Source organism: Aptenodytes forsteri, unplaced genomic scaffold (genome assembly GCF_000699145.1).
Source record: "Aptenodytes forsteri isolate BGI_AS27 unplaced genomic scaffold, ASM69914v1 Scaffold83, whole genome shotgun sequence".
NCBI lineage: Eukaryota > Metazoa > Chordata > Aves > Sphenisciformes > Spheniscidae > Aptenodytes > Aptenodytes forsteri.
Window position 1 is genome coordinate 238,424 of NW_008795371.1, and position 23,803 is coordinate 262,226.

The following is a 23,803-nucleotide window of genomic DNA, read 5'->3' on the forward strand; positions in this document are numbered from 1 at the left end:
TCCCTGGAAGTATTTAAAAGACGTGTAGATGAGGCGCTTAGGGACATGGTTTAGTGGGCATGGTGGTGTTGGGTTGACGGTTGGACTCGATGATCTTAGAGGTCTTTTCCAACCTCAATGATTCTATGATTCTATGATTCTATACATGTGGGGGGAAAAAACCAAAAACCCAACTAAAAAATAAAAAGGTGATGTGTCACACCTGGAGGTCCTTCTTATTTTTTGTGTCACATAGATATAAACAAGTAATTCAGCTTTCCTGTGCCTCAGCGGCTCCCTTATTTGTTAGAGATGAGAATGCTTCCTTGCTTCCCAAGGGTATTGAAGTTTAGGTTTTTAATGTTCAAGTCTCTTGAATCTTGAGATGGAAAGTGCTATAGAAATAGCTACTAAGTTCTAGGCAATACGATCTAAGTATAATACACTGTATATCGGGCAGAAACAGATGAACGCACATAATATTTTGTGCTGTCCTCAGCCATCATTTTCTTGTATTGCTATTTCTTCCATCCCAGGTAGTTTCAAACCAGGGAAAGAAACCAAGTAACTCATTTAGTTTTATTAATCAGATATGAAGTCACTGCTAATAGTAACTAGAGCTTCTTGTGGTATTGTTTGCAAGCACGTGAATGTCAAACATGCAGTGCTGGACAAATTTGCCTGTAAAAAAACTAGTGATCATATAGCCACGTGGAAAATTGTTAAACAGACGGCAACTAACCCTGTCTATGCAAGAAGTCTTCAGCAGGCTCAGCCTGCAGTTAAATGGACTTCTGCCTGTTGTAAAACTGTTCTTTTAATGTCTCTAAGGATGCAATATTAAGATAGCAGGATCTAAGACGCCCCCCATCACAAATTCAGACTCCAGGTTATCCTGCTGTGCTTCTATTCAGCACAGTAATTCTGAACTGCTGAGATGAACACTTTTTTTTTCATTTTTAATTTTCAGTTTGAATATGTCTTTGAGGTATAATGCTGTGGTACAGAAGGGGCCGATAAGTGTAACACCTTCAATGTCCTGGAAAATGGGATAAGAGTGCACCCATAGGAAATTTGCAGCAATACCAAGGAGGGGTGTGTGGGTGGGGGTGTGTGTGTATGTGTGTTCGTTCCTCCAACAAGCTGGAGGAATTGACCAACACAAACTTAATAAAATTTTACTAAGGCAAATGCAAAGCCCACGCATTAGTAGGACCTGGAATCCTGGTGAACAGCGAATTGAAGATGAGTTAGCAGTGTGCCCTCATAGTGATGAAGGCTGTGTATTGTGTTGTATTAGGAAGAGGGAAATGTTTATTCCCTCTGTCTGGCACTCATGAGATTGCATCTGGAGTACTGTCTTCATTTTGGGAGCCCCTTAGTACAGGAGAGAGATTGAAAAATGTCTCAGTGGGGGGCCATCAGGATGATTAGGGTATGGAAGCACCTGATGTAAAGATAGGCTAGAAGAGCTGGGTTTGCTCAGCCTGGAGAGGAGAAGGCTAAGGAGGAATTTTGTTGCAGTCTTCCACTAAGTAAAGGAGTGTTAACAGAGGGGATGGAGCCAGATTCTTCTCACAGGTGCAGAAGGAAGAAACAATGGCTGTAAGTTGCAGCAAGGGAAATTCCAAAGGGACATAAGGAAAAGATTTCTCACAGTGGGGAATGCTTAAGTACCAGAGCAGGTTGCCCAGAGGACTGGAAACACTGTCCCCGGAGGTTTTCAGCATTCAGCTGGACAAAGCCCTGAACCCCCTTTGAACAGGGGGTCAGACTAGGTGAGCTTCAAAAGTCATTCCAACTTAATTTTTTCTATGATTCTACGAATATAGGGAAGCTGAGTCTATCCCCGAGGGCGAGGTGACAAAGAGACCTGGTGGGTTTCTGCAGGTTCTACTCCCTAGGCAGGTTATGGAAATAAGATTACTGGCATGCATTTTATTGTTTATATGATCAGTACAGACTGTTTCTAATACGTGAACTATTAGAAGTTAGTGCCTGAACTACAGGCGCTAATTTACAGGCCCACGGGCACAAGCAGAGGTTATTTCTTTACCTTGTCTCTTCTGTCCACATGTCTCATGATCTGCTAAATTTCACTTTAAACCTGCTTTTTTTTTTGCAAGAGGAGGAGAGAGGGGACAGACAGTTGCCAAATAACAAAGACTCTTGGAATGGATAAACAGACAATGCTGAAGTAAAAGTACCAGAAAGTGGCCTACAGTCTTCCTCTGAGTTTTTAAAATGTGGAATTAACTAAATGGAACTTTTTTCCTATAGATGTCACCTGCCAGTTACATGCTGTCTGAGTTTTGTTGTGTGAACTCTTTCATTTTTAATCCAAATATGCTTTTGCCTAGGTTACTACAGCGTTGCTTTGAGGATATGTAGTTTACAGAAAAAGAAGTCAACTTTCTTCGCCCAGCAGACAGCAGTCCCCAGCGACCTACAGTGTGCTCATTCTCATGGTAGGTAACCAGCACTGAATAATATTCTGTCAACGCTTCATTTCAGGGATTGAAACTAAAGAATCAAGAACTGTTGAAGTACGTAATGGCTAAGACCTATAACTGAGATAAAACAATTACCTACTGCAGTATATAACTGAAGTGTGAACTGTGAAAGGGAATTGAAGACATGGTGCTCCCACTATCAGTTTTGTTGTGCACAGGAAGTTTTAAATAGAGTTCTGTAAAAATGGTGTAAAATTCTCCAAATGCTCTTCATTATTTGAGTTGCAGCTATTCAGACCTAAGAAAGATGTCAAGCTCTGTATTGCAAAATTATAAAGCTTTTTTTTACAAATAAGTAATTCACTTTGCCTGGAAAATTGTCATACTGCCAAGGAAAAACATCATGATTTCATGAAGTGTTCAAGCTTCTTCAGAACTTGAAAATGTAAAACTTTTGTATTTTTTTCCCTTGTCTTTAGGGACATAGAGCTTTGGAAGTTTTTGTTAAGCTGGTTTGATTTCTGTTCCTCCTCCTAACTCTGTAAACTTACCTATCATTTAGATCTCATTTATGTTAATAGTAAGGCCAAAATTTATAGCCCTGAATATAATGTGTAAAAACAGCTCTTTAATCTGTACCGAATGTCATCAACTGTCCAAAGATAGTTTTTGTTTAAAAGGGAAAGAAAGAAAAAGTGATTTGGAAGCTGAATGGCACTAGTTGTAGTAGAGCTTGTCATAAAACCAGTTATTCGATGTTTGTGTAATTTTTGATCCCGCAGTGACTGACTGATCTTCTGGACCTCAATACTTTTCTCTCTAGTTTGGTACTAAGTTATTGTACCCCACTATGGAGCGTTACCACTGCCTGTTCTGCATTTATGTTGATAAATGCTGTATTTATTGTCATTAGATTCTCCTTTCCTTCCTCCATCCCTTCCTATCTTTGTTTTTAAGTGTTACAAATTTGAAAGTACTTGTAGCACAAATGGAGAAGCACTCAAAAGAACAAGAAGGAAAAATTTAAAACCTAATTCTTTAGTTCTTGGTAAACAGAGGGAAGAAAACTGTAAAAATCTTCAGGGAAGAAAGTGGTGGGTTTTTTTCTAAAAGCAATAGACTTTGTAACGGACTGTGGTGTTGGAGTGTTTTGTTTCTTTTGGCTAATAATGAGACCTAGCAGTTGTTTCATAGCTTTCTGTTCATGACATAAAAGTAATGTACTGCTGCTGTGATCTGCAAGATTCATGAGCAGTGCATCTGAATGTCTAGATGTGGGGGGTGGAGAAGGCTGGAGAATGTTCAGTGTGAGGAAATGAGAAGAGGCAAGTGCAATGCTGTCACCAGACCACTGAGAAGCCAGTGTAACCAAACAGTAGTAGTTCTTCAAATGTTAAATATCTTTGGTTTTACAGTTTGAAGTGTGCAACGCTCCAGAATGAGGAGCGTTTGTACTTACAGTTTTGGTTTCATGTTGTTCTTTCAAAAGTGAATGTACTGCTGCAAAATTGTCTGATTTGGAAAGCAAAGCACTTCCCCAGTAGTCAGGAAACTTGTTGCTCCTTTCCTTTACCTTGACTATCAAATGTTATCCAGTTTCATTCTGCTCCAGCTCATTTCAGATGGGCTCTCCATCATCTGCTTTGGAGGTTATTGTGCACAACTATGAGATGTTAGTCTGATTTCCTGCAGGTTTTTATATGTACTACAATGAGAGAAAAACAGTTTGGAAGAGGCTGAGTTTTTGAAAAGTAAAAATATGTTCAATAACTGAACTGGCTCTCTGAAGCTAGTCAACTAGTAGAGAGTACATAAATGGATTAACAGGATTAAATCATCTTGAAGAGTAATTTTGACATTTCCATTTGTTTTCAGTTTGGGAGAGTAGCAGGTTTATCCTGCCAGTAAGAATAATAGGTGGGTTTCTGAAGAGTTGAAAGACTTCAAAATGATAATATTTTGCAGCACCATAGTGATTTCAGACAATCCTGGCGTATGCTCATGTCCTTATGCAGGAAAATTCTTGTTGAAGTGGAAGATGGATTTGCTCGTGGGGACACGTGTCTAGATGTTTTGGTAGCAAGTACAACATAACTAATTATGACTACCTTGGAATAAGCCTTTTTGGAAAAGCATTTATGCAGCACTGAGCACAATACCAGCAGCTCCTGGTCTTAGCCTAATTAATTAATACCCTTAATGGAATGTAGGGGGTTTTTTAGTTAAACACATGACTGTTTAAATTTTCTTATTGTATCAGAAATGTCAAAGGACACCAACATACTTGTTTTACAGAAAATATTCTTTTAAGACATCCCATTAAAAGAAAAGAAAAATTGCTTTTAGTTTTTGTTTTATAATCCATTGTCTGTGAAAGAAACTCATGTTTAGTTTAATACTCATATTAAATGCAAAGTGAAGGAAGGCCTAATTCTACATGCCTTTTACATTTACGTCTTTATACAGGTATAAGCCTATCTTACCCCTGTCTGTCCATGTAAATAACGTTCATCGGATTATGCACTACTGCTTTCCATATTTAGTTTGACTACCAAAGTGAGTGGAAACATTTCAGCTGACATGGTGGACTATAGATCAAAGCTTTAAATCTATCACTTTTTTTTTTTTTTAAACTGACATCAGACATCTCTGATGTGATGTCATAGAATAGCTCTGACCACAAACAGTAAGAGAATTTAGTCCATTTTAGATTTTCTATAGGCTGAAACAACTACAGCTATCTTTAACCAAACTATTCACTTTTTTAAAAACACATTGTGATAGGACCTTTGAGCCATGGATCTTTCCATGACTGCAGATGTTAAATTTCCATGGTGTGGTATCTATAGGATATATATGTACTTATGTCTTACATAGTATGTTACTTCTGTGTACTTTGTGTACTTTGATCCTACTCTTTCCAGGGAGCAGGCTGTCAAGGACCTTGAAGGTGATTTTGCAATTGGAGTGTGCCTGCGCTCCACTTGCTCTTTTATGGGGATGTGTGCTCTTGGGTTTTTCATAATCTAAGTTTGACCAATTTGATTTTATTGCAAAACACGGAGGGTGATGGACAGATGTGTCCTTTCATGTCATGGATTGTTCACTTTCAGAACCAGTTTAAGGGTCTTTTGTTTCCGTACTGTGTCAGATACTCATTCAGAAGGGATGAGTACAACAGGATGCAACCGCATCCTGTTGCAAGAGATTACTATCCTTTCCTCCCCCAGTGCTGATTTAAACCAGATGGTGACACAGATCTGATATAGACCACACAAACCATTGAATCAGCTCAACTGATGAAGTAGAAAACTCCAAAGTGAGACAGGAACCTTCAGTAACAATGTTTGTTTAAAAGGTTTCCTAATATGAGACTGCAGTCCTAAAACCACAAGCTCTTTTGGAAAATCAATTAAACTTGTGCTTCTAAATCACGGAGCTGTTGAAAGTGCCAGCATGGTGCATGTTTCTATTCCCCTAGTATAGTGGAAACAGCCCATGAAGTGTTATATAAAACACAGTGGGGACAAGAACATCAGCAGAACCTAATTGCCTGATTTTTCAACTGGGGTTAGTATTCAGCAGCTTCTGTTGCATTGATTGCTGGAAGGTTTTCATCCGGCTCTTGGATGCGAACATCTTCTGGGTACTGATGACTTGTGAAAATCCAGTGTGGTCCTTAAAATATACCAAAAACAGTTACAGGGAGCTCAGACAAAAGTCTTAGAACCACAGATCCAAAAGGACCGAGGTAATGAATTCCTTATTCACATTCTACATTGTGTCCTGGAGAACAGATTTGTATTCTGTATTTCTGCTTTCTGAAAAGCATGTCCCCATTTTTGTCCTTTACCAAAATAGTCATCCCTTCTGAGCAATGCAGCCCAACATCACTTCAGGGAATTGCGCTGTCATATCACGATGCCTCTTTGTGAGGTGACATCACAAATAGCGACTAGGATGCACCTCTGTTTCATTCATTGCATTCAGATGCATGTTGTGGCTGAGGAAGAGGAACCGTGCAAAGGAGCCTTGAATATTTTTTTTTGTTCCTTGACAGCATTCCTGTTGGATTTGTTTAAACTACAATATAAAACAAAAATGTTCAGCATATGCTATTATCTGAATGTCTTTCAGCTTTGTTCATAATTATCAAATAAGATGCTAGATCAGGAGGACATATTCTCAGCTCATTAAATCTGTCAGTGTTGATAGAAGTGGCTGCTGTAATAGCTACGACCATTTGAGAATATGTCTCAGAGTGTAGCAATGACTTTTATAGATGAAAAAGGCAGGACTGGGCAAATCAAGTTCTGGTATAAATAGAAGTAATTTGTTTTGTTTCAAAGATCACAACAGTTAAACTCACTACGGGGTAGTTTTTGACCCAGATGTTTTATCTTCTGCAACTAACTCAATGATACAGTACAGAAGGCCATGCAGTTATTGCAATGTTTTGCTGCTAACTGACCACATATAATGGAGAGACCCTTTTGGAGAGCAGATGTACATGGAATTTATGAGGCACTACTTTACGAAGTAGCTTGTCTGATCACAGCTCCCTTTAAGATTATTCTGTCCATGCTCTATCAGCTTAGTGTCCTTGCCAGATTTTTATATTCCATTTGCCAGCTTCTACCTCAGCCTTGTTCACTTAAGCCAAGCCATATCTTAAAACATCATAAAACAGCTGCTGTCAAAAGTCTTGTCAAAAATGCTAATTTTGCCTTCCTTGGCTTTGCCTTGGTTTAATGAACGGTTAGAAAGGAAGACCTCTTTTGTGACCCTTCAGTGTCCACACCCTCCTCTCTACATTCTATTAACCTGATCCCACAAACTGTTTGCACTAATACAATAGAAGTGATTCTCCTACAGAGCATGGAACTTTTACTCTCCCATTTCCCAACACAACTTTAAGTATGTCGTAAGTTGTCAGCTACTTATCCTTGCCAGCCTGGAAAGTTTCATTTTCTTGCTTGTGGCTGTGCTGACCAGAACAACAAAATTGATGCATCTTGGTCTATCAGCCTATTCCACTTTTGTTTTGTTTTAGGTTTTCAACACAATTTTCTGTGCCTCCTCTAACCAGCTGCAAGCAGGCACCCACTCCATCTTTACTGAGGGACAAAGGGGTGAACCTAAAAAAAAGTAAATAAGTTAATAAATAAAAAGTATGACTGTATAACTAAATCCTGTAAATTAGTGGTGTTTTTGACTTACCTCACAGTTACAAATCAGCAGTCCCTGTGTATATTTCTGAAACGTATCTCTAGTTTCTCTGTGCTCTCATCCATCTTCTTTTCTAAACCAGGCTCTCTAACAGACTCCTGGCTCACGTCTGAGAAGGCGAGTCTTCTGGAGCCAACTAGGTATTTCCTAGTCAATAATAATTTTGTTGTTCTTTTAAAGCACCTTGTCTCTTCTTCATTTCTTGTTTATTCTCTCCTAACTGCCTTCTTTTGCTTTCAGTCTGCATATTTAGGCAGAATAGTACAAAATATATGAATTGAGATACTAACAAGAATTCATGAAGATAATACACAGCACACCTTATTTGCCACAACCTATATTCCCTAATTAATTAGAATCTAACTTGTGATCTTATGGGTTGTTTGCTTTTAAAACCTTGTCTCTCTCGTCCCGAGACGTGCTGTAGGCACACTTGCCATCAGCAGTTATCCTTTAGAATTCCACCAGGCCTCTAACCCATAGTCTGCTGAGGACCATCTGCTCTTTTCATGTGCCTTTCTACTGATACCAAAATAATTTCCATCTGACTGCCCTGTGCTTTGCACGAATAAAAACCTTTCGGGCTGCTGCTTCTAAAGTAGATTTACCTTCAATCACCATTTATTAAATCTCTGTCCATTAAAAACCATAGCTTGCAGAAGCTGCGTGCATTAAGCCTGATTATAGAGTCAGTAGAGAAGAGGGAGGGGGACAGCAGTTTGTATCAGTGTATTGCCTTGTTTTTGACTTGTCTAGCTGGCTGGTAACACTTGTGACAGGGTGCATATCAGAACAGGAGTCTCATTATTTGGCTTTGATTTTGTTTTATGCATCTGTCTCTCTTTTTATTTAAGCTGTAACTTAATGATTGTTGGCTTCAGGAAAAAAACTGCTCAGATTACATGACTAAAATCAGAGTTTTCTTTGGTGCTGGGGTACTAGGTCCCTTATGGAGGGTAAGGGCCAGGGGATTAAGAAAGGAAGAGGAAAGTTCACTGGTTCCTTACGGAGGATGAGTGGCTCCTTCAAACGCACTTCATTTAAGGGCTCAGCATCTGGATCACAAAAGGTAAGTCTGCAATTACCCAAATAATACAATCTGAGGGAAACAGCTGGAGACACTGTTTGCCCCCCTGCCTTTTTTCTTTTTTTAAATAGCTGGTACCGTTCTAAATGAGAACAATTCTCTCTCCCTCTGTGCTCTTTTAAGTCTCAGAGGTATCAGTCATGTTCATTGCACTGGTTCTGGCAATGAATCTTACTCCTGTTATGGGAGTTATTTCACAAGCGCACTGTCTTAAGGATCTTTGAGTTAAATATCACCAAACAGGGCTAGCCTGTAATTATTCCTATCCATAGTCAAAATCATATTTTGATGACTATTGATACTTAGTGTTCATGCCAAATTTAGATGCAATCGATGAGAAGACTGATAGGATGTATAAAGGATTTTGATGTGATTCACTGAACATCTACGGCAGACAGATTCTATGAGAAATACAGTTTGTGGTTAGATCGTGTGCTGTGCAGCATATGACTGAAAAAGATGAGGGAGAAAGAAAATATGAGGTGATTGCTTTATAATGTATAAGTTCACTGTTGTCATAAACTTGCATGTTGTAGATGAATATTAAGAATTTGTTTCTTAATTCGTTTTTCAGCTGTGAAGGGAATTTAAATACATCTTTTGTCCATGGATTGATAGATTCATTTGGAACAAATAGAGACTAACTTCAGCTCAGGATTACTTAGATTCCAGCTCAACTGACCTTTTCCAAACTGACTCCGTTCAAATAATGAGAAATGGTTTTTGTCTTCTCTTCCAACCCTCTTACCTCTAATTTCTGCTGATTGTCACAATGTTAGAGTCAGATTCTAATTAAAGGGATGAAAGGAAGTCTGAAGGAACATAACTGAGAGAAAAATGTCTGGCAGCATCTTGGAGGAAATTAGTCATTGACACACAGGCAACTAAGTATGTATTAAAATGTTTCCTTCTTAAAAAAGATTGTTCTATATAATGTGAAATATCAGTCATGGTCACCTGTGAATGCAAGAAAGAATATGTCTAGGTTTGGGGGACTTCTTCAGCAGAGATCGATGGTCATGGGTCATCACCAGGTGAACTGCAAGCACTATCTAGGGATAAAGTAATTTACAGTGATGTTTTTTATGTACTAACTGGGGACCCTGGCCCTTTTCCCTGCTAAAGAGATTGTCAAGTTGCATGGAATGCCCATATTACAGGCCCTATTACAGACATTGAGTGCTAGGTGGAACAAAAAAAAAAAAAAAAGAATACTTCAGCTGTAATGTCCTTGTCACCAGGGCCAAGCCTAAACACTTAGAAGAAAAACGGAAGGCTCTAAAGCATTTGCAGTGGGTTCAGTTTTTCCTCCTTTGATAGATGCAAAGCAAAGTGGCATATTGAAATGTCAGCTAATACTTAGCAACAGTGTCACTTCGTGTAACTTTTCCCATTACTTGCACGATTGCTTCTTAGGTGCCATATGGCTGTGTCCAAATAGTGTGAAAAATCAGGCTGTCCTCCAAGACACTTCTGTTTCGTGAACAACTGTATATTGCTTGCTTTGCCAACCAAATGAGTTTTCAAAGATAAGCAGTAGTTTCATAGGCTGGTAGTATTAACTTTATTTATTGAATAATACAGAGAAACAATGATAAAGGAAATTAAAGAGAAGGATTTCCCCTTTAAAATGTTTTTTTATATATCTAGGCTCACTTAAACGTGACAAATTGGAATAGTAAATCCATAATGCAGGCATAGTGTCCCAGGTGCAGTCAGCTTTTTTTTTCTTTTTTTTTTTTAATGTCCCCAAGCCTACTTTGAACCTCCCAAGCCTATCTTGATACTGCAAAGCATACAGAATTTTACTACCTGAATGGAATAAAGTCAGAGTAAAATACCCAGATAAAAATTGTTTAATCTTGTCCCACTAATCCCATAGGAAAGACTGGTCAAGTGAAGGTAGAAGGAAGACAGCACAGATTTTGTTTTTCTTAACAAGGTTCGACTTCTGATTATAAAAAAATGTTGCTTTTAAAAAGCTGTAAATTCCCTTCATGGCTTGCTTGTTTTAGTCTTCCTAATTCTTTTGGTGTTTATTTGCTTTAATGTTCATTTTGGGAATAAAAACTTTAGCTTCCATGAGAAAAATATTATTTCTAGAGTTGATTAAAAAAAATAGATTTTTAGTCTTATGTAGTAGGCTGGGAGTGTTACTTCTGCTGAGAAATTATATTGTTTGGCTCTTTGAGGTTAATAGCACGCTGTCAGCATACAGGCAAGTGGAAGTGATCGTCTCTGGGAGACAGCACATCTCGAGGCAGGAAATCTGGGCACTGTTGTGCTTGAGAATGTTCTGTATTGAGTGTAAGCTTTTGCTAATGCTAACAGCTGAAAACAGGGATTGAAACTAGGCTTGAATATGTTTGTTTTGTAGGGGTGTAGTGCTTTGGGATACATCTGGAAAACCTAGGCAGGAAATGGTTAAAGCCATGTGATGTACCTAAGCATGGAGATTTATAATGAAAATTTCACCTACCGCTCTACTCCTTTTTCCCTTTTACCACCCTCACGGACCTTTTTCTGAGGAATGTGTAACAGTGTGTGGTCCTGGTCCATGATTTTGACTCCCAATTTTTACTGCAGTAGTGCTGAATAGCAAGAGTAATTAAAATGGTCAAGTATCTCTACTCAGCTCTCTACTCTGCTTAGCTTTCCCATGTATTCCCCTGATTTTGACAGCAGTGCTCCAGACGAAGATGACATTTTACTTCTTGAGCAGTTTTACAAAAACACCTGTTGCTACCTGCTCTGCAGTTAAAGGCGTTATTCTCTACCTCAACAGAGAATGCTGTCAATGAAATGTGAAACCTGTAGTGTTTAAGAAAAGGAGTATGCTTGTGTGTGTGCGCACTTACATCTGTGTTTTGGTTTTGTTTCTTGTAAACATCTCAGTTTATTAAAAAAGGAAGCAGCTTATCTGGATGTACATCACTGGTCTGTCATTCCCACTAATGGGAATTACTTCAAATTACTTTTGTAGTACTAAACAATGCTTTCATCTCTGCTTACTATCCCCATTGACTTGATCTAAATGTCTTTAAGATGTACTTACTATGACTGATTTTCTGTTCCTCTGAAGAGAAAACCATTTTATTGAAACAGCTTTTCTCTACATGTTATTTCTGTTTGCCTATATTTCTTCCATGCTTGTAAATTCTCTGCGATTATCTGTATAAGGATATGCTCAGTACAAGCCTTCCAGACACTCAGATTTAAACTTTTATAGAGACATTAATATATTTTTAATTGCTTTATTGCTCACATCACTGTCTTCTTCCTGGCTATCAAATATGGTGCAGGAAATAACAGTAATGTCTAGAAAAAAAATTTTTTTTAGAATATTAAAAAAATATTGTAAAGAATATTTTATTTAAATACATTAGACAACTTTGAAAATCTCAACAGCACTACTATAGAAAGTATAATGGATCTTTTTAATATTATTTTTAAGGTTATCTGTATAAGGATATGCTCAGTACAAGCCTTCCAGACACTCAGATTTAAACTTTTATAGAGACACTAATATATTTTTAATTGCTTTATTGCTCACATCACTGTCTTCTTCCTGGCTATCAAATATGGTGCAGGAAATAACAGTAATGTCTAGAAAAAAAATTTTTTTTAGAATATTAAAAAAATATTGTAAAGAATATTTTATTTAAATACATTAGACAACTTTGAAAATCTCAACAGCACTACTATAGAAAGTATAATGGATCTTTTTAATCTTATTTTTAAGGTAGTACAGTATTACCCAGTGATTCATTAGAAAAGCCTTCATGGATTACAGAGGTGGAAAGATTATTAGACCTTCAGACTAAGGCAAATAACTTGTCCTGTGTTTTGTAAATAACCAGACAAACCAGAAAAAAGACGGGAAAGGATGAATACATTCTCTTAGATCAGAGAGAATTTATCTTTTGGACAGAAAAATGTCTTCCCTCTAAGTCACTGTTTTGATCTGTCTTACCATTTGTTAATGAAGCTTGAAAATTAGTATAAAATCCCTTGAAGTTAGTTGCAGTTGTTAATCTTAAATTGTATGCTTTGTGTGCTTGCTTATGGTAATATTAAACTTCGAACAGGAAAAAAAAGATTGACTGGATTAATTTACTTCCTGCTCCTAAACTATTTGTCAAGACGCTGTGATTTCCTTCAAATTACCATACCTTTTGATGGTTTATAAAAGATTAGCTCATGGATTTATTTGGAACAGTTATCTGCAACTGGTTAATATTACCGTTAAGATTAGATAGATCACTTGGTAACAGTGAAATAATTTTCATACACATTCCTTTTGAGAGTTTCAAATATCATCTTTTTTTTCTTTCTGAAATTTCTGCTGTGATTAAGAAATTCTCTTAGTGCAAACATTTTGGCCATTGTCTCAGTGGCACGAGAGATAACACTGCTGTGTTTTTTGCAGTTTGGGGAGTCAGTTGAGTGATGGAAGTGAGAAAATAACTTAGTTATAATAATTTATTTCTCTCTAAGTACAGCAGAGCAGGTTCTGTATCTTCCTTAATGCTCAAAAAATATCAGGGCAATAATCAAACTGAAATCACAGACAGGTAGACTTTCATGGCTCTAAAGAAAAATAGAGGCAGACTTGTGTCTGGAGAATAGGCCAACAGGTTATCACTTGCCCCTTTTCAAACAAACAAAAACTGTACTTAGCAGCATGTGATCTCTGGTACAGACTCCCAAACTTAGAGACAGCAGCACAGACTGTACTCTTCTGTTTAATGAAAGAAGGGAATGTCAAATTAGAATAATCCATGACTATTACAGCAGAATCAGTACTGTAGCTATGTTCTTAAAAGATACTGAAAAATGTTGTAGTTGAGTATATAAATTTGTCCAATTTTGACAAATCTTTTCTACTTGTGTGTGCTGTTTTACAAAGAGCATTCTAGTGGCTCTTTTACTGAACTGCCTTGCTGAATCAACACTGAATCAGTTTAGTGTTGATTTGGTATCTTAATGTCCTTCAACAAACTGGATAAGAGCATTGTGAAAAACAGTCCGTAATAGAGTATGTGTTAGACAGTACCAGCTGATCTGAATAGGAATTGGAAATAAATCCTTTAACCACCTAAGCAGGATGTACAATTGGCCAAATGAATTATAAGGCTTTTGTTTTGCTGTGACACACCATCCAAAGAAAGAATATCAGTATAGTAGAGGATTTATCCAATTTGAAATGTAGAACTAAATGGTTCTCCTTGGTATGTCCATGACATTTTTCTTGACATCCTGTAAGTTTCTTCTCAAGACAGACATTGTAAGGTATGGCTTTTAGGAATCTCTTTGTTGTCAGGAATTGTTCATAAGGGGTTGAGTCTATATTCTGCAGGTATGAGTCACCCAGCATAGCTAGGCATGCAGCATTGCACTAAGCCCCTTCTTTACAAGTCAATACACTGTAGACGTCCAACAGGAGCAGATGGTGTGTGCATACGGTGAGTAATATGTGATCTGTAGCATGAAGGAAAAGTTACCACAAAGGCATGGAAGCTAACTGTTCAAGATAGGGTGTCAGCATGGAATCGGAGACAAGACTTCTGGCACTGTATAGCTGTTAAAGCCTCATGTACCTCTAACCAAAACGCTGCCTATGTACAACTGCTATGTCACGATGGCTTCCAGCAATGAGAATGTCATGAGTTTTGTGGGGGCTTTTTGACATTCTTACTGTGTTTGAGCCCAAATGTTTGGCAAACTTTTAAAACTGATGATAGCTGTTACTGATAAGGAACATGCATATATTTCATAGAACTTCTGTATGTCTGGGCAAATACTGTGTAAACCCCACAATTTACAGCAAGTGCAGACTGTCCAGCAGGAGAAGTACATGTATTATGAGTTGCAAGTATCATGGTAGGCTTGCCCTGGTGTCCAGCACATAACAAACATGTACATATCTAACACCTTTCATCCCCTTTATAAATTTGAACAGCATACAAATTATGTATACAGAGGTGCTACTCTGAAATGCAGCATCTTAATAACCTATTACAGGAGTCTAGGGCCAGAAGAAGAGAGGGGTTTCATCTAGATAAAATTGCTGAGCCAATGCAGGTTTGCAGCTTGTAATTGCAGGGGTAATAGGAAGCATTTCTGGACTCTCTTGTGCTAACCATTTCAGTGAAAGCATGGATTTAGTACCAAGATTCTGTAGTGTTAGAAAAAGATGAAGCTGACAAAGGGAACAGCAGGAGAACTCTCCTTTTTCATATTGCACGTGAACAGAGCCTTCAGTTTTAAGGGATGATATATTTGAAATGTTCCCTAATGCTTGACTTGGGCCCGTGATAGTAATGAAACCATGAGTGGCACTGCAGCAGACATGGAGAGAACAAAATCCTTCCCCTGAACTCATGTCGTACTGAATGTCAGAATCGCCTTGTGAAGTATGGAATAATGTTTTTTACTTTTCAGCAATTTGGTGCTATTCTGTCCAGCTGTTCATATTCACTCCTGGCGACTGTAGGATTCACATGCATCTATGTCTTTCATAACTGTGCTTCACTGCCTGTTTCCCAACACAAATTACTCCTAGTCTCATTCAAAAAAACCTGCCACAGACGCTTGGTTCATGCTACACCTCTGGCCAGTTCTTGCTCACCAGCATCTCTCCATTGAAGGTCTGCAAACAAGCTTTATGCAGTTCTGAGAAGGGAAAAAATCAGAGCAGAAAGCCTTGAGCAATTTTCACTTTGAATATAGTTTTATAGATGGAATCTGTCAAGTGTGGCTACCTGTTAAAAACTTGAAGCAAATGCTCACGGATACTGCAAAGCTCTCTCTGACTTTCAAACATAGAGAGCAACAAGTAGTCGTATAAGAGTGCTTCTGAGGCTGATGAGGATTTTACAGTAGCAGGAGACATACAGAATGTGACTCTAAGTGGTACCATGCTCCAAAAGGTTGCCCCTTTGTTTTGCTTAGAAAACACAAGTGTGGATAAACAAAGGAAAAACAATTTTGCTGGAAAGCGGTATTAGTTCATGTCTTGCGCAGTGATAGTAGGTTAGTTGATCTTGCAATGAAGGATATAGATTGGGGTATTTAATGCTTTCCACTCTTAAGTTTGAACAATCAACTACTGCCTTAATGAATAGAACCTTTCTGGTGCTTTTTAATTTCAGACTCTGTATTTGTAGAATCTACCACAAGCGATGAAGATCCTTTTAATTTAGTCAGTCCTTAAAAATTAGGTGAAAAACATAGGTGGCAGAGTAAAGGAAGAGTCAGAAAGCATTTAAGCAGAACCATTCATAGGCAATGTGGTGGACTGGATCAGCAGTTTAACTTCACAGTTTTGTTACTAGCTGTGCCATCCACCCTACTTTGTGAATTTGGGCAGCTCACTTTCCCTCTGCTTCCCTTTCTGTTACGTATCTTGTCCACTTCACAGAAATAGTTTTCTGTTGTATGTGGGCCCCAATCTCTAGTGTAACTTCGGCGATCTACACTGATGGAAAAGTTAGAAAAAGCTGGTGCTGGTTAAAATGAATTTTTCTTTTTTTCAGAAAACTGATTTAGTGTTTCCCTGATCATATATCCGCCCTTCAAGCCTCCAGTTAACTAATCTGTGATGTAGGAATTGCTCATGCAAACCCTCCTCAGGGTTGCCAGACATCAGTTTTCTCTTGGTGTAGATGCCTGCAATAACGATACTCACTTTGAAAAATGGAAAATAAGCCAAACCTTGGCTATCCAAAGGACTGGAAATGAAGTGTCAAAATCCGTGAGGCAGACAAGCAGTGAAAGGGAAAATCGACAAACATCAGCAAAGAGTAAAGAGAAGAAAGCCAGTCATTCCTAGAATGCAGCTTGCAAAACAGCAAACTTCCCCATGTTGAGAAGGTACAAGGGCACATTTTACTCCTGTTTTTATAGCTTTTCCAAGTTTTCAGGAAAGTTGAGTAAATACTGTCCAAAATTCTAAATAGATTTTAATTACCCAAGAAGAGATGAACTGATGTTTTTCAAAGTCATTCACTAATACATAAAATAAAGAGAAATGTAATTGAGGATCATTAAAGTACATTCACGATGTATATAGCTCAAGGATTCGCTGCAACAGCCTTTCACAGCTGGGTGGCAGAGGTGTATAAAGGCTGAATGGAAGGGGTTTACATAGATTCATATCTGTTATAAAACTGGCTAAACTGTCTGACTCCACATTACTGTAAAAATGGTTGATTGTTCTCATATTTTATCTCTTATGATTTCATCTGGTTCATCAGCAGATGAAGATGAGGGTGGAGAGGATTAAAGACAGGTAGCAGAGACTGTGAAAGGCAGTTGTCATGCCAGAGTGTCAAAGATAGAGGCAGGTTCAGGCAGTGCTGCTGAGGGAGCAGCTGACCAGCTGAAGCAGGTCAGGTTGCCCAGACAGAATACGGGCAGACTGAGAAAAGGGGGCTACTGAAGGACTTTTGCAAATGTGGGGGACAGTGAAAGGGCAGTGGCTGCTGAGGAGATACTGTGCAAATTGCAAGGAAGAGTGGGAGAACAGTGAATCATACAACCCCAGACTAAAGAGCTTCTTCCTCACCATTTAGGCTGTGCTATAAAACTAATACACATGTAATCTGTAAGATCAAACTAAAGTCCAAATGAGTCAAAAACAAAGGTACCCTGATGAATAATTGCAACGTAATTAGAGAAGAATCTTGCATTTAACAAAATGAGGAGACTGCAGGTATAGAGAATGTAGATTTTCTGTAACTATGACAACTGATTTCCCTAGTGCAGTCTCATCCAAAACTCAAGAAACTGCTTAGAAGCTTATTTTTAATGGTAATCTCATAATCTTTAATGAATAATGCTGGCCTTTTCTGCCAGTAATTTTACTTTTTCAGAACAGTGTGATACTTTTTGTGATTTTAATAGCATTCTACCAACATGTGATCCGATAGGAGTTTCTCTAGAGTCTGCAGATGCAGTCGTCTGTGAAGTGTATCCAACAGTAAAAGCAATTGCTGCTCTAAAAACCTGGCTCACCTAACAGGGCTTTTATACTTTATTAGAAAATAATATGCTCACAGTGTTGATTCTGTTTTCTTAAAATTCTGTTACAATCCTAAATATTCCTCATTAAGGCTCCATCAACTAGATCATATTAGATGTTTTTAACTGGATTCATTCCCTCCTACTGAAGATAGGAAATTACATGGCCTTGAACTTTCCATAAGAGAACATTCAGTATCACTAAGAGAATATCCTTTTTCTTTTGATGTAAATAGCAAGCTATAAAAGCAATTTTTTACAGTCACAATAAAAATTAACTAATCAACTGATTACAGTGACAATGTCTCTTCTAAACATAAGCGCCTTAGATTTGAAGGATGAAGTTGAATGTAATTTCACCATGTAGTCGTTATTTCCTGCTTTCTTCAACCCCTTTATGAAGATGTGTTTTAAAAGAGTATCAGCTTGTATGATGTCCTCTTGGAAATAACATGAAAAGGCAGCCTTGTTCTATAAAGATTAATCTCTAATAATAGCACAGTAAAAGATGTAACAGCTGGTATGGATTAATATTCCTTAATATCTACTTTCATGTGATTAATAGCTGAATAGCTTAAACCTCTACCAGTGGAAAGCAAGAAGTGGTTACTAAGCTCTACTAAATGTACTGTTTGTAATTTTTTTAACAGAATAGACATTGAAATGTTTTTCCTTTTTTATTTCCAGAGTTCCTAGTTGACTTTAATTTCTCTCCTTCCCAATTTTTCTGTTGCAGGTCATGTATTACAAATCTGTCACAAAAAAGGAGAAATAAATTGTTCAGGGGTTCATCCTCTCTTGCTTCTGCTACACAGTACCCAAGACTATTCCTAATACAATTCAGCAGTAAATCATTAACTTCTATGTTCATTTATTAATGTGTTTTACAGACATTAAAGAGGAATGCATTAGGTTTTTGTCTTGATGTTCACATTAAGTAGTAAGTATCTTCGTCCAGTTCTGCATTGTTGGTAGTGATTTTTATATTATGTTTTTACAAAAGCGAAATCTTGGTCAGTTTGGAACTGAAGAGCAAAGGGTAAATTCCAAAGCTTTTTAAAAGATTTAATCAGCATGTGATTAGCTGAATCAATGCTCATAGCCCAGGGTGTGCTGTTTTGAAATTACATCTTAATCACTTAATAATTTACCTAGGTTTATTGAAGTTTGAGTCCCCTAAATATTTTTCAATTATGGAGATGAATTTGCTCATAAAACTGAAGATCTAAAATCCGGGTGGGAATCAGGCATACTGCTCATGAGCTGACAAGCTTTTTCCATTTAATGTCCTATTAAATTCAGAGGTAAGGCATGAGAATATAAGAGCAGCTGTACTGGGTCAGACCAGAAATCTCTGTTGCCCAGTGCTGTAACAGCACAGTCTAGGGAGTGCTGTAGGAAGAGGGGGAAGATGTAATTATTGTCCCTCAGAGTTTGTTCCTGTGCAGTAATACTTAAGGTAGGGATTGTCTGGACCAGAGGTAATATTGGAGGGGTTTTATGTGAAATTATGTTGTTGCCTTTTAGTCTCCACAGCATCCTTCACCAAGGAGTTCTACAGCTTAGCTGCAAGTGGTATGAAAGCATGGAAGCCAGCTTGAGCTCATTAGTTTTGGAAAAGAGTCTTTTATGTTTGGGTAAGATTTCTTTAACCTGATACTTAGTATCCCAAGTTGAGAATCTTTTAATTTTACTGTTGAATTTTGTACCTGTTTTGGTATTTGGTTCTAATTTCACTTCACAATTTTGTTGCGCCTTCCTTTATTCTTCTCATTCCCAGAAGTGCATCAGACATGTTTTTGTTGGTATTTGTCAGGCCTAGGTTTGAACCGAGGGCTTAAAAGGTGAAAAGTCAGTGTGTTTTCCTAAGTTACTAGCTCTGAGTGTTGAAACACTGACGTGACATGACACACCTTCACCAAACACTAAGAAGTGTGGCTGTTTAGCAGTGTCTTTCATCCTAGAGAATCCCAAACTGTTGTATCAGCCTTCTGTCTTCAGAATAGTTGACTTACCAGAGAAATGCCTCCACCTTCTCAGAAGGACCTTGGCACCAAGTAATTCTACTTTTTATTCTGTTTTAACAGTAGCTCTGCTATTAACTAGTTGCTGCATGTAGATCTCCTTCTGGTAAACCAAAAGGCTGGGAGAAGGAGGATCCTTGTAGGACCCGGGGCAGCCAGGCTCTATACCACACTAATCTCATCTAAAGGTATTTTTTGGTTTCGGTTTCCACACACACACACACACACACAACCACAACGATGATCCCCATGGCCCAGAATGCCTTATCTCTGCTTCTCGGCACTTTGTCTTGCCTCTTGTTATCTGCTTGACTACTGAGGCATGTGAGCAGCTGAGGCGGGTTCTGAATGGAGATTTAGCCTTAAGTGTATATGGGTCCTGATCTGTTTGGGCCTTCGGAAATATGAACCCATGCTGAGAGCCAGCCTGAGGAGCAGAGCCAGGGGGGTGGCTGTCTTCCAGGAGCTCTGGATTAGTGTTGCAGTTGCGTATCATATTTGGGACATAATGGGAAGGGAAATAACTGGCTTGCTAAAAATGGCTAGTCCAATACATTTGTCATTAATGTCCAACTCCAGTCTATGGCCTAGTTAATTTTAATCATTACTTGCCTCCCCCATAATAAATCCTATGGTATTAACATTTTGCTGTTGATAAAGCTTTAGTAGTTGGAATAAATAAAACCATTGATACAATCTCTGACCTTTCTGACATTCACCTACCTGTGTCACTCAGTAGGATTTATAAATATTTTTTAATTCAAGTTACAATGTTCTGAAGTTATTTTTCCTAGCGCTGAGGGAGAGCCATGTTATCTTTATTTTCTGTAGCTGAGCATTATTAGAAGGAATGCACAAGGGCACAACTGAGATACCTGGACTTAAACAGTTAGTGCCATTTCCTATCCTCTCTGGCCTCTAGCTGCTGAGAAGGTCTTCATTAGACCTTGTGGGATGCTAGTCCTGGGAGGATGTCTTTGATACACCATGCATCTGAATTGGTGCCAGGTATTTGTGTTCAGGCACCTGACTGAGCATTTAGAAAACTGAGCAGTTTCATACTTTATTTGGCAGAAAATAATGTGAGATGGTCCACACTAACCTCTGTTAATCTTATGGGTCTAGTTCATTAGCAAACGATGCTTGAATCAAGAACAAGGGCAAGTCAGTAAATGTGGCTGTCATCTTGAATTTTTTCTCTGAAAGGAGAACAGAAGCTATGAAATTTTCATGGAATGAAGACTGGGGGATATATTTAGCTTGGTCAAATCACTTTGCTTTGATTTTTAATTAATTGTCATGTTGATAAGGTAAAACGTTCTACTAATATTACATTTTCATTAGTTTATACATGTCAGTATGAAACTTCTCATTACTGCTTTTCAAAGTGTTGAAACAGATAAGTGCTTTTGTTTTCTATGCACAGGCACACAAAACATCAAATGCATTTTACTGTTTTGCTAGAATACAAGTTAATTTAGAGCAGATTTCAGTAATTTACAATGAAAATATAGCTAGTAAAACTGTGTCACCTGTGTCATCATTGCAGAAATGCTAGATAAAACATGAGTTGAAAAGGACATGAAAACTGGGCTGTAAACCTATTTAATTCCTCTGCACAAAATAATCAAGCTACATTCAAGTTGCTTTCTTGAACAATATGTAGAGAAACAGATGCAGCTTGGATGAGAGAGACTGTTTACAGTTGAAGCTTTCAGTGATCAGAACTACCTGATCCCAGTGCCAGGAGTATTGACAGGCCCTCAGTTCATGTGTCCTAATGATTCTAAAGGAGAGGTGATTTCCAGGCTTTCTAGAAAAAAGTTATGCAACATTAAAAGCTAAGTTCATAGAATTGTTTTGTGGGCTTAACCTTAAGCAGTGTTTAAAATTACACATTATATTTTGGTGTTGGCTATATGCAGCAGACATGACTTTTTTTCACCAACTGCAGTGCTTTTACATTACTATTTTAATTTTGCTACACTGGGATGTGTAGCAGAATTGTTATAGTTTAAATTAAACTATAGTTATTTATACAGTTATTAACCAAAATTATCATTAGAGCATTAATCAAGTAACTGCTATCTGAATGCCCATTATTTTCTTAAGCCTCCGTTGGATAAATGGCCCGATGAGCTTGGGAAAACTGTAGGCATACTTTTGTGGAGCTTTTGTAATTACCAGCAAAAACTAGTGACCTTGCCCCTGTGCTGATGAAATCCATTACTCAGTTACACAGGACAGAACTTAGCATCTCTTCCCCTGCTATGTTCGATTAGAAGCTGACACAGATTAGTGTCCAATATATCGCCTAGATGGATGATGAGACTGGGAAAAAATGTAGCAGCCATTTGCATTTTCTGAATTGGGCTTCATAGCTTTTTGCATTCAACATGTATGTTGATCTGGTAGGTCTTCAGTACTAAGTCATTTCTCCCATAGCATGTCTGCTGCAGAGCACAGAGGGTATGGAGAGGTACCCAGCTTAGCCCTGCTAAGGAAGACTCTTACCCCAGAGTATGCTGCAGTCATTGCATGCAGATAATCCTGCTTCCAAGGTGAACAAGCCAGCGCTTATGCTTTTAGCATTCAGGGCACTGCCCCAAACCATCCAGTGCTGAGGCTGGGGAACAGCTGCAAGCCTTCCTGTCTTGCACAGCGGCATGGAAGTGGATAAACAGAAGCTTCCCAGCCACCTCTTCCACATGGCTCAAACATGCCCACAGTAATTCTGACAACTTTAAATCACAATTTTGGGGGAAAAGCATGTGTATACGATTAAGCGTGGGAACTGTCCAGCTGACTTCAATGGGTTTATCTGTTGGGCCAATATTTAGGTACCGTGCTTGAATAAGTATTGGAGCTCCTGGTTTGTTCCTGCAAGTTGTATTGGACAAAGTGTTCGTTACAAGGAGAACTCTCCATGGAATCACATTCATCAATGTATGTAAAGATAGGATTTAGCTAGTAGTACAACCTTTCCTGGTGTATTTCCAAACTTACGCAAGGTGGATGACAGTAGATCAGAATAATAAAGTGTCACCTTCCTAAGACCTTCCTGGCCTTCATCAAATTCACGATTTAGTCTTCTTTAAACAGTCAGATGCACTTGGATTAATCAACCGCTAGGTAGAGCTATGCCATGTAGAAAGGACCTCACTATGAAGTCTTACACTAAAATTCATATTTTCCCTAGTAGTGAGCCAAAATAAGGACCAATTGTTGCACAAGACAGATATGACAGGAAGAGTTCTTTCTCCAAGATACAATAAAATCCCTCCTCCCCCTTAATAATACAATGAAGATCATGGATCTTTTTCCGAGTATACCTTATAATAAGACTTCAGTGAATAGTCCAATTTAATTCCCATACCTTAATTATTAAATAAGGCATATCTTTACCACAGCAAGCAATTTTTAATCAAGCAGTCATCATAGTGCTATTTTATCATGACTGTGGACAGGGACCTTGAAAGCAAAGGTTGTATTACCTTTTCTTTTTTCATTCCCTGTGCTCCCCCTCTCCCTCCCTCCCCTCCACTGCCCCCCTCCCCGGTGCAGAGAAATGCTCATATGTTGATCAAAGGGTCATAAACATGAGAAAAAGGAATTACCTATAATATTATCTAATGTAACTCTGAACCAGCACGATTGCTCTATTTAATGATTTCTGTAATTTTTTTCCAACTTAAGTCATTTATAGTACTAAACTTACTTTTGACTTTTGAGATGTGTTTATTATAAAAGCTCATTAGCAAAACAACTAAAGATGGGTTTAGTCTTTTGACTGCGTTTAGGATTTTGTTTGCCAGAGTTGTACTGAGCTGGTACAAAAGCTACACTAAATGCATGAAGCTGTGGAATACAGTATAATTCAGACCGGAAGATGTGCAAAAGTTGGAGGGGAGTTGAAAACGTGTGGATTTGACAGCTTCTGCTGGCAGTAAATACTACTGTAAGAAAAGAACAAAAACAACCTCCTTCCAACAAAAAAAGACCACACC

General features: G+C 38.2%; 1 protein-coding gene across 1 annotated transcript in view; it reads left to right on the forward strand.

The window, feature by feature from the left end:
* Positions 1–1,578: 1,578 nt before the first annotated feature.
* The window catches only part of TRPM1 (transient receptor potential cation channel subfamily M member 1), a 95,061-nt gene continuing 72,836 nt past the window's right edge, over positions 1,579–23,803 (forward strand). Inside the window, exons 1-3 of the mRNA XM_019472357.1 lie at positions 1,579–1,584; positions 2,371–2,447; positions 8,604–8,730. Of these exons, the coding sequence (XP_019327902.1) occupies positions 1,579–1,584; positions 2,371–2,447; positions 8,604–8,730 (210 nt within the window). The remainder of the gene's footprint in view (positions 1,585–2,370; positions 2,448–8,603; positions 8,731–23,803) is intronic.